At 35.4% G+C, this 11,514-nt stretch overlaps 1 protein-coding gene across 1 annotated transcript; it reads left to right on the top strand.

Annotated features, from left to right (window-relative positions):
- Positions 1-314: 314 nt before the first annotated feature.
- Positions 315-8,862, top strand: LOC109003814 (5'-deoxynucleotidase hdd1). The gene is made up of 8 exons (XM_018982118.2): positions 315-642; positions 1,350-1,474; positions 4,404-4,441; positions 7,299-7,409; positions 7,503-7,582; positions 8,174-8,210; positions 8,296-8,337; positions 8,458-8,862. The coding sequence occupies exons 1-8, from the start codon at positions 355-357 to the stop codon at positions 8,541-8,543; spliced, it is 807 nt and encodes a 268-aa protein (XP_018837663.1). The 5' UTR covers positions 315-354; the 3' UTR covers positions 8,544-8,862.
- Positions 8,863-11,514: the final 2,652 nt, after the last annotated feature.

An 11,514-nucleotide genomic window follows, 5' to 3' on the forward strand; every position in this document is an offset into this window, starting at 1 on the left:
TGCAAGGGGCAGAATCTTAGTGAGTTTGATTATCAAATTCGTCTCAATTCATCATTATAAATTTTTTAAATTTTAATATAAAATATAATAAATAATTTAATTTTTTTAAATCTTAAAATAATAATAATATTAAAAAATAATATTTTAACAATATTTTATTATCTCAATTCAATTCAACTCAACTCATTTCAACGTCCAAATACAACTCTAACGTGATATTGAACCATTAACCACACGTTGTCACGCATGCATTGCTCACTGGCACGTGTATAGTATGTACTTCTCCGAATGCTTAAAACAAAAATAATAACGAAAAACCACCGCAACTGGTCGTTTGTTCCGGTCTCTGCATCGATGGCTGTGAATCCCTCGACGCGCTGCCCGCCCCCGCTGCACTGGCGGCCTCTTCCTTCTCGCCCGAATCTCGCTTTCTTCAACAGGAGCTCGTCTCCGGGACCCGGTTTTTTCAACGAGGCCCCTTCTCCGAGGCTCGTATCCGTTCGTTCCCACAAGCCTGGTCCAGACGGGTTCGGGGCCAAGAGACCGCTGGATTTGCAGGAGTCCGAAGCTCCGATCGGATCTTCGGCTTCGCACTCTTCTTCGTCTGCGATTGATTTTCTTACATTGTGCCATCGCCTTAAGGTATGGCGAGAAATAGAAAAATATTTACATTCTTCCTGTTTGGTTGTCTGGAAAACCTTCTAAAAAAATGATAGTCATTCGCATTTGACGGTAATCTTCTTACGATTCCTAGTGATGGAAAGTTTCACTGCAGTTGATATATATTGATCTCTAATAGAAGTGGAAGTGTTAATTACTCTTCAGCAAAATGAAGAAGTGGAAATTTTAGTCTTTCGGCGTCATCTATTAAACTTAAAAAATGAAGTCTATCTTTGGAGATATCTAGAGACTGGACCATTGCCAAAGTTTATTGGCGGCTTAGGTTTTAGTAGCATGTTCTCATCCATAGTTTGCTTGGAGAATCCCCGCCAAATTCCACTTAGGTTTTTAGCAGGAATTTCGATGGGTACGTAGATATACTGGTACTTGTGGTTTCAAAGGTGGAGGTCCGGGCTTCGACCTGTTATGGGTGAGGATTTGTGGTGTTCAGGGTTATTCTATCTTAATCGGACCAAATGGGTGGTGATCGAGTTCATGCATTGTATTCATGAACGAAGTTTCTCTGATTTTGAAGGACATGCAATTATAACTGCATATACATTAGTTACGAATTTAAAAAGTATAGAAATAAATTAAAAAAATCCCTATAAATAAATTAAAATAGACCTGCAGTATGTGTTAAGGATTTGGAAGACTGGATTTACTCCATTTGTGTCTCTCTCTTGTAGACCACAAAAAGGAAAGGATGGATCAATCATGGGATAAAGGGTCCCGAGTCAATTGCTGACCATATGTACCGCATGGCTGTGATGGCTTTGATTGCTGGTGACCTTCCTGGTGTGAATAGGGAAAGGTTAGACGTCATCATATTATATGAAGGCTTGTGCTTGTATATTTTGCATAAAATTTCAACGCTGTGTCGCCATGACATGTTTCTCTGATTTTAACTAAAATTTATTGATTTATCTGTCACATTTGTTCTCTCCATATATATATATATTTTAATATGATTATGTATAGCTAGCACAAGTAGATGGTGTTTCCTGGATATGTATATGATAGACTGCAACAATGCCTTGAAATGATTATGCTTTTATGCATTATGTATATAAATTACATAAATCAGTATTCCAATGTATTGGTAACTAGCCAGATTTGTGTGATTTGGCTTAATACAAGTTTGAGCATGGATTCTGCTAACATATTTTTTGCTGTTTTTTGAGGATCCAATAAGGTTAATCTAGGAGTGTAACTTTCCTAGTGTTGATGGCCCCTTTGGCTAGTTGGTTGGTACATCTTCAATATGCTAGTCATGATTTGTTGAAATGATGTGTCCTTTAGATATGATCTAAAAGGGAAATTATACTTCAACCTCTCAAACCACCAGAATTTTGCAATATAACTTCCAATGTTGTCACTTAAGCCCTCAATTCGAAACATAGGTTGCAATGTTCACCATCCTGTTAGATTCAACCATTAAGATTGTGGCACGTCATTTATTTTTCTCCATCTTAATTATCATATCTTCACGAGGTTGAAAATTATAACTTCTATTTTGTATTGGGGGTCATGTGACAACTCTGTTAGTTTAGAGGTTAAATTGTAAAATAAAATATATTCTCGGGGTGCGGGGGTTTAAGTGTAATTTCTCCAATTTAGAAAGATGAGAATATAGATATTCTATAGTTTCATACAAATGAGAAAACTTCTCTATCAGAATTGTGTTAGACCTTTATGGATGACTGGTGCTTCAGCAATTATGTTCCTCATTTTCTAATGGGATACTTGGGGTGAGGTAGGTAATAGTACCAACCATTAATGGTTCCCATGCTCCTGTAAATATTACTGTGGGTTTGATGGTATATGGAAAACATGCCAAGTTCCAATCATACAAACTAATATAAATAGGAGTTTACTTTTTTGGTCCTCATGCCCAGCCATTAATGGTTCAGTTAAGCCCTACCCAGCCTACTTGGGAACACAACTATTCTTAGATGTTCTCAGACTACTTCACTACTATCCACAAATTATTCACTATTATATATAAATTATTTCATTACTATTCACAGATTATCTAAGATACTCTTAGTATCCAAACATAGACAGTCTTACAACAAGTTTGATGTTCCATGATAATGATCAACATGCCAAGTGCCAATCTTATAAACTAATATAAGTGGAAATTCACTTTTTGTGGTTCTTATACCCAGGACATGCAAGATTGTTTAGGCTATATGTTGTAATTAAGAAAACAATAGAGTTTAACAAAAATTGTATCCCTCCAACAGAAATGTTTGGTGCCTGAAACTTTTAGTTTATGGCTTATATCAATCGACACCAATGGCCTATGTTTGTTTGATTTCTAAAAATATGCAATTGTTATTCTACCTCAAGGAAGGTTTGAAAGAGTATTATTATGGTAATTTTTTTGCTTCTATAATACCCTAGATTGTGTGAAGGAAGGTGGTGAATAAGATCCCACATTGCTTGGGAGGGAGAAGTTCAAGCCCTTTATAATGATCCCAAAGGGTTCCAATTATAACATTGACCAGTTCTTCTCAAATATGGGTCCAAATGTGGCTTGGGCGTTCCTTGAGTCGTTCCAAATGGTATCATACCTAATTCCAACCAAAAGTATGGGACTTGAGCCGTGTCACCTATGAGAGAATAGCCTAATGAGGACGTCGGGGATTTACGGGAGAGATTGTAATAAATCGGATTGCATAAAGGAAGGTGGTAAATAGGATCTCACATTGCTAGTAAAGGAGAAGTTCAAGCCCTTTATAATGATTCCAAGGAATTCAATTGTATTATTGACTAATTCTTTTCAAGTATGGGCCCAAATGTGTTCTGGGCCTTCCTTGGGTCGGTACAACTTGATTCCATAATTGGAGGCTAAACTGTATGGTGCATGTCACCTTTTTGCTATGGAAACCATAGTCATAGAGTTATCTGAATCTTGAGGTTTGAGAATATCTTTCATGTTTATTATGTTTCTGATTGTCCTCAAAGTTGAAAACAATCTTCACACACCTTTCTAGATGTGCATCCTAATGTTTCAATTTCATGGTCTATATATTTAATGACTACCTGATGAAACGATTGTTTCATTTTTGTTGTTAAAGTATAGCCCTTAGCTGTGCCTTGCTTCAGGTGGCAAGGGGACGGGTGGGATGGGGTTTGGTTGGCCAAAGGTTGAACTCATGCCAATCAGAATGAAAATAAAAATAAAAATAAATAGCATATGTTCGGTTCTCCTTTCCAGTTAGTAAAATTTAAGGATAGTTTAAGTTTTCAAATTTTATGCAATATTTAAGACCAATGTGGTAGGTGGCTTCAAGGACTTTCCACTGTTGTTCTAAATAAATATCATCTGTTCCAAAAAGTTGTTTGTTTTTATATTTTGAATCAATATATCGTTCAATTTTTACTGTTTACTTGTTACTGCTCATTCAATTTTTTTTTTTTTTACCAATAAAAAAAACTTGTAGAGTAGCATAAACAGATAACTAGTTTAATCTACAGGTGCTTTTGTTACAGTTTAAAAGTAAATTCAGATCAATATGTTTACTATAGATAGTGCCTGGATAGAATCCCTGCACAGACGTCTACTAGACAGTTACTTGAAGTGTGGTCTAGGTGGTTGCAGTTAGTTTCCCCAAGTCTATTTTATTTGATATTCTTTGTTTACTTGCCCCTTTTCCCGTATTCTGTTTTCTTGTTACTTTTGGTAATTTCCCTGTTTGTTGTCTGTTTAACTCTTTTGTCTTGTCCTTATACAGGTGTATTAAGATAGCAATTGTGCATGATATTGCAGAAGGTATTATCTTGACTCCTTTTCCTTTACTATCATTGTATAATCATAATTGAAATCTTATAGGATTAGATTTCATGAAAGTAGCTTTTGTAGCTTTTTTGTGTGAAATTGGACCCATACTACGTTCACAAGAGTTATAAGGCCTGCCAAATGCTTTTTGACCAGTGGTGTTTGCTCCCACATACATAATGGGTGGAGAATCAGGTCATGGGTTCAGTCCCCTAAGCATACATATTATTGTTTACCTTTAAGAAAAAAAAAAACTTTTTTGATATTGCTATTCAGGCCATGGTCCTCCATGCAAGGCACATTTTTTGTGCGAGTTTAAATAGGATACTGCAGGATAAATGAGATATAATCGATCTGGTGTTGAGGTATTTGTCTTTCTTTTTTAAAAGGCAATTTAACCCTTAACTCAGAAGCCTTTCACACCATTTCCTACCATATAGACCAGTCCAAAATCTTGTCTTATTATTTTGACATTTTTCAGCGATTAGAATTATTTGATATAATTTCATTTTGAAGATTTCTCTGTAACAACTTAAAAGAAAGCCCAACTGATTCTCCAAAATGACTACTCAAGGTCATGATTGGAACTCTTTGGAATCTTAGAAAGCCTAGTTCCACCTAGTCCTACATTGGACCTTTATCGTACTCATTCACCTATCATACTTCTCCCACCCACCCAAAGTGAGGCTTAGTAATTGGCATCACAATTTTCCCACTCAAATTCATGGTACCCTTGTGAAGGCCCATATCATGTTGAATGTCTCAGCACCACACGGTATTGCTAGATTGGCTCTGAATACATTTGTAATGAACCAAGGAAAGCCCAAGCCATATGTGATCCTATACTCCTAAAGGATTAATCAAGGGTACAATTGACGCACCTTGAAATTATTATAAGGGGCAAGAATCTTCCCTCTCAAGCAAAGTGGAATCTCATTTACTACCCTCTCATATTAAATTCGAGATATTACAATCTCCCCCCTTAAATCCCTGACGTACTCGTCAGGCTGGAGAGGGTTTTTTCACTTTATATATAAAAAATAATGTATATAATATTAATTAAAAGAGATGCGGGTGGGCGGGTGGGGCTCCCCACCTGTCACCCTCCCCCACATCTCTCAAAACAGATAGAATCTGCTTGCCTGCCCGTGACCAGCGGGGAGCAGGCAGGGTGCCGGGTAGGCTTGATACGGGTGCCCGCCCAACACCCCTACACCACACTATAAGTCATATCAGAATATGTTCCTAGAACCATCACCCACCTCAAGCCTAATGTGATTAGAAAAACATTTTCTGCAAGGCCTCTATCTCTTGCTGATAATGTCAAAGTCCCTTCACTAAAAAGGCACAGTTGAACAAAAGCAATTTATAAACTCTTAAACCTCCCCAAAAAAATAAAAAAGAGCACATCTTGACATTGTTTACTTGTGGAAAATTTGAACTCTTTCACCCAACCCTCTTCATCTTGGATTGCCCCACAAAATATTACGGTATTATTTGCAAACAAACAATGGGAAATGTTGAGCAGGCCTAGCTTACTGAGAGCCTCCAACATAAGAATGAAAAGTAATGGAGACAATGAATCATCTTATCTCAAATTATGATAGCTATTGAAGAAGCCACCAGGAGTAGCATTCACTAATATAGAAAGCGCACCAATGGTATACAATGCATCATCCATGATCATCATTTCTTCCTAGAACTTCATCTCCCAAGCAATAGTAAAGAAACTCCCAATTAACATTACCGTAGGCCCTCTAAATATTTAATTCTCAAAGCACCTCTGGCTCATCGTAGGCGAGTCTACTATCCAGACATTCATTAGTAACAAGTACAAAAATCCCTAGGGTTGGCTCAAGTGGTAAAGACCTTGGTCTTGGTGGTATGCTCCCTCCAAGGTCCAAGGTTCGAATTCCACTGGGTGCAAACAATCTATAGGGGCCATCAGGCTTGGAGATTTTCCCCTTGAATTACACGAGATGCACTTGCAGGAAACTCCTTGCCGAGAGTCTGTGCACCATCGGGATTAGTCGGAATGCTATTCTCAGACACCCGTTGCCAATAAAAAAAAAAATGTAACAAGTACAAAGTTTAAAATTTGTCTACATCTAACAAAAGTATTTTGTGGTTACAAAATAATCTTCTCAATAACCCTACTCGACCAATTGGAAAGGGCAATTATCTTTCACACCCTATTCACATGGCTAACCATCTTCAATATCCATTGCCCCAACTTAGTTAAGGATGTGGGCTATGAAGGTGGCATTAATTTTTTTTCGTACTTGCTATTGGTATGAAAATCCTGGAATACCCAACAAGCTTGAATTACATCCCAAAAAACATGAAAGAAAGCCATAGACACATAGAACCCCACTTCTTCATGTGGCCTCTCACGACACATAGACATCTCTTCCTCTACAGACTGAAGTGTCAGTCTGTCGGGCTTGGGCCCGTAAGCAAACCACTTAGAATATAGATGCTCATAGTATTGTAAAATATGATATCTGATCTCAGTTTGGTCAGAAGAGATTGAGCCATCAATTAAAAGCATCTCAACAGCATTGTTTCTCCTATTTGATGAAAAGACTTTGTACACACTGTCCGCTCTTAGCCATTGAACCCTTGATTTCTGCCTCCAAGACAGCTTCTCCACTAAAGTGACCCTTCTTAGATCAATGATCCTTGGTTTTTCTGTAGCGTATCTTCTTCAGATAATGCTCTGCTCTTCCACCATCCAAACCCTATAACCCTTGACTTGTTCATGTGTTGCCTGGGCAATATTTATTATGTATGTTCTTATGCATATTTGTGACTTGAATTAAACTTTGAGCTGGATTTTGGTCTTTCAAAGCTATTGTTGGAGATATAACACCCTCTGATGGTGTGCCCAAAGAAGAAAAGAGCAGAATGGAGCAGGCAGCTTTAAATGAAATGTGTAAAGTTCTTGGTGGAGGGATGAGAGGTACTTGTTAAGTCTTTTCTGGGTAAACTTGAACTGTGTCAATTTTCATTTTTGGTATCAGATTGCCATGATTGGTTGCTTTGTGATGTGCAGCTGAAGAGATCAAAGAACTTTGGCGGGAATATGAAAATAATTCATCTTTAGAAGCTAATCTTGTGAAAGATTTTGACAAAGTATGTATATATCATCATTTAAATATAATTTTTTTATTTGGAAATGAGACAAGATTATAGGTTCAAAAGAAGTCCGTAATTTGGATATTGGCATATTTGTTTACTTGTGATGATGCATAAACACTTAATCTTCTTATATGGTAATCTGATGTGGATGGTAGTTAGTGTTGTTCTCTTCAGACTTAAAGAATGTGTTGAATACTTAGAATTTTGACTTTTTTTGGGAGGGGAGTGGTCAAGTGACATGCACCTAGTTACCTCGTCCTCTGTTCTATCCTAAGGAGAAGAGGAAGTGTGCTTGGAGCCAGCTCATTGAATATTAGACACTTGATTTATCATGACTCATCATTGCTCAAAAGGCCATCGGGTAAGAATTGGCTACAACATTATATGGTTGGTTTTCCCTTAGCAGTTCCAGTCAAGCAGTTGGGCAGGTGGGGGGAAGGGTCCGAAGTTACTTTATATATGTTTTTACAAACCTGTCCTAATTGCGCATTTATATATGAATAAATGAAACATACACTTCAGAAGTTTTGCTATGTCCGAAGATTTGCTTTATTTTTATTAAGGTTGCATATGTTATCTGGCCAGGTTGAAATGATATTGCAAGCACTAGAGTATGAAACCGGTGAGTTTTTTTGGAGAAAATATACATATGCTGAGAATGCGTGTGACCAATCTGAAGTTATTTGCTATCACAATTTTTGTGGCAGAACATGGGAAGGTGCTGGATGAGTTTTTCCTTTCAACTGCAGGTAGAATAAACCATTTCATCATTTCAAGCTCAATGCAGATAAGAATATAATGCGAACATCTGTTAGTTATACTTCATAAGCACCCAAAGTTCTTAATGTTTCTTCCTTCCAAACTTTCAGGAAAGTTTCAGACGGAGTTAGGAAAGAATTGGGCTGCTGAAATCATTTCGAGAAGAAATTCGAGGTTGGCAAACCGGCATACATGATGATGCTTTTGTGTTGCTGTCAGGTGAAATCGACCTTCTTTGGACTTCTCTGTGACCCATAAAATGTCCATCCTGTTAACCATTTTTTTCCTTGTTCATTGTTCTTGAATGCGGTAGGATAATTAGCTATGTTGTAGGACCAATCAATACAAATAACCGAACAACCAAAGCAGTCATGTATTGCATCCTGTGGTGCTAGCTTCTTCACAAGTACTGTTTTCGATGTTGTGGACGTAGTCCGTCTGGAAATGGAGGTGTATCCTCCCATACCTATTTTTCAAGAAAAAAATTAATAATAAAAAATATTATAATTTTTAAATATTAAGATTTTTTTTTTAATTTTTTTATTTGGACGATTATTAAATATGCTGCTTTGCTTTTATAAATATCTTTTTATTTTAATTGTATTTTCTTATGTCTTTCGTCTTTATTATATTTTGAGCTGTGTTTTGGTTTGATTTTTGCAATTTTTTTTTTTTTTAATTTTTGTCTTTCATGTATATTATTTCCTAGACATGGCACGTGACATGTTGATTTACACACAAGATATGACACACGTGAAGCTGAGTCCATGTGACATTTTAGTGACAATTTGTTTTAAAATGAAAATTTGAGATTTAACATTAAAATATATGAACCTATCACATTATATATACGGAATTATTTGTCTCTAACCTTCTATCTATATGTCCTATGATTTAAAAAAAAATAAAAAATAGTGTTGCTATTATACGGTCGGGTCCTACTTATACCAATCACTTTGTTCTATTGACATGGCAATTTTTTAATTTTATTTCAAAGTATGACTACGATTAAAACAACACTTTCAATATGATAAGATAAACTAAAATTTCATAATCAAGCATGTTCCAATATGCCCATATTGGTGTCATACAAGTCACAAGTACATATCTAATTAGGAAAGCAACAAGAACAATAAATTCGTACGGAAAATCTTCCAAAGAGACCTTAGAACATTTCCTGCAAACATGATCATGATTGCTGAGTTTTAAGATATGATGTCAAATTCAATATGACTACCAATTAAAGAACAAAAATATATAATAATATCACGTAAACTAATTGTGTAATAATAATGAGTTCAGATAGCCTTGAGTTTGTATTCAAATTTTATAATTTAAAGTGAAAGATAGAAATACATGTAAAGTATATCTCACAATTTCTTGAGTTAATTTCTCAAATAACATCAACTGCTTAATTAATAGTATATATAACTCTCAAGTCTTAAAAAATTTCCATCGAATTCAAAAATTATAAAAATCCCGTACATATTATTTTGCTTCTATAGAATTTCTGGACAACAGTCAGGCAAACTTGTTTGGAAGAGACTCTCAATCCATATAATTCAATCTCGTTATAAATTTTTTAAATTTTTATATAAAATATATTAAATAATTTAATTTTTTTAAATTTTAAAATTAAAATAATATTTTATTAAATTTTCGTCTCATATCATCTTATTTCATCTTAACTCACTGTGTTAACCTCCTTCGAAAATCTTTTAAGTTCCACCGACACCTCCAAACAAAAGGTAAACGAAAAAGACATAGGAACATTAAAAAACAGAAGCAAAAAAGTGAACGGTCTAAAAAATTCGAAAAAACAAGCAGTTTCACGGGTTGCCTTTAATCCTGCAATCATTGGCCCACCATTTCAAATCTCTCTCTCAAATAGACTGTAACAAATTTTTCTACAATTAAAAGAGCAAATTACTAAGAATCCAGACCCCTTTAATCGAGTCGTTTGTTCTTTAGTTAATAAACCTACTTTCAAACTTAATGGTATCATCCTATATTAAGATGACCAAAGATCAAGCAATGCTTATTTCCAACATGTCTCTCCAGTGTGAATGAAACACACAAAATGCATGCTTGGAACTTGCCTTTGTACTTGACAAGGTTTCTGTCATAAGGATGTGACAACCTTGGCAACTTGTGCTATTGCATAAACTTCTCCAACAATTGAAAAATATGGATTAAAATTCATATTTTAGATCGTCGGGTATTCATGTGCTATCTCTCCTAGATCCTGAAATTAGGATTAAAATTCTTAAGAATTTCAAATACTTCTAATATTATGGTCAATCTCGGAGCTAGCCAAAGAGACAAGTTCTGTACTAATAAAGGATATCACAAAAATATAATAAATAATTTATTTTTTTAAAATTTTTAAATAATAATTATAATAATTATAAATAATATTTTATTTAATTATCATCTAAAAAAAATCAAACAGTTCCCACAAAGACGAAATCGCGGTTTGTAGGTGAGGAAGGGAAGGTGGGTATGTTATTAATATATATCTGGCTGCTTTGGACCGTTGTTACACTCGAAGAAAATTGTAGTTTTATTATTCCTAAGAATGACCAGAGAGAGAGATAGAGAGAGAGAGAGAGCAGACAAATTATGCGGCAGTGCGTTTACGTTGCGTAATTTCCTTGCTTATTAAGTTATAATGCTCATTCTAACTTTCCTAAGGAGGAGGAAAAAACAATACAAATTATTTAAATCCTATGAATATCTAGAGTTTTAAAAGAATGGTGCCAGAATGATCTTTTTTAGTAACTTTATTCCGAAGTCCAAGTTGATAAAATTTGTAATCCAAAAAAAGAAAAAGAAGTTGATAAAATTTGTACTATTCCCTTACGACTCTGTCCTCGATTTGAGACCCCCACAATCTGTGTCCCTGTGCTGGGTTTCCTTATCCAAGGTGGGGGAGCTAGAGAGCGGTTGTGAGGAATGGAGATCGGCTGCTGCAGTTAAAGACAGTTTAAACAACGAGTCCTTCTACGCAACCTCCCACTGTAGCTCAACCTCCGCACACCAGCTGAAGTGTAATTTTTATTTTAATAAAATGCACGTTTTAAACCAATTATAAAAATCAAAATATAGATTAATTTTTATTTTTTCTTTATACATATTAATGAACCAAGCAAATAGACTTTCGATGG

The sequence above is a fragment of the Juglans regia genome, chromosome 16 (genome assembly GCF_001411555.2).
Source record: "Juglans regia cultivar Chandler chromosome 16, Walnut 2.0, whole genome shotgun sequence".
In the NCBI taxonomy this organism is placed as follows: domain Eukaryota; kingdom Viridiplantae; phylum Streptophyta; class Magnoliopsida; order Fagales; family Juglandaceae; genus Juglans; species Juglans regia.

What these genes read in the sequence shown, in the direction of transcription:
- LOC109003814 (XM_018982118.2), top strand. Translation starts at nt 355, where the DNA reads ATGGCTGTGAATCCCTCGACGCGCTGCCCGCCCCCGCTGCACTGGCGG. An exon ending in CATTGTGCCATCGCCTTAAG is followed by an intron (nt 643 to 1,349) that starts GTATGGCGAGAA and finishes TCTCTCTTGTAG; the next exon opens with ACCACAAAAAGGAAAGGATG. An exon ending in GTTTTTCCTTTCAACTGCAG is followed by an intron (nt 8,338 to 8,457) that starts GTAGAATAAACC and finishes CCAAACTTTCAG; the next exon opens with GAAAGTTTCAGACGGAGTTA.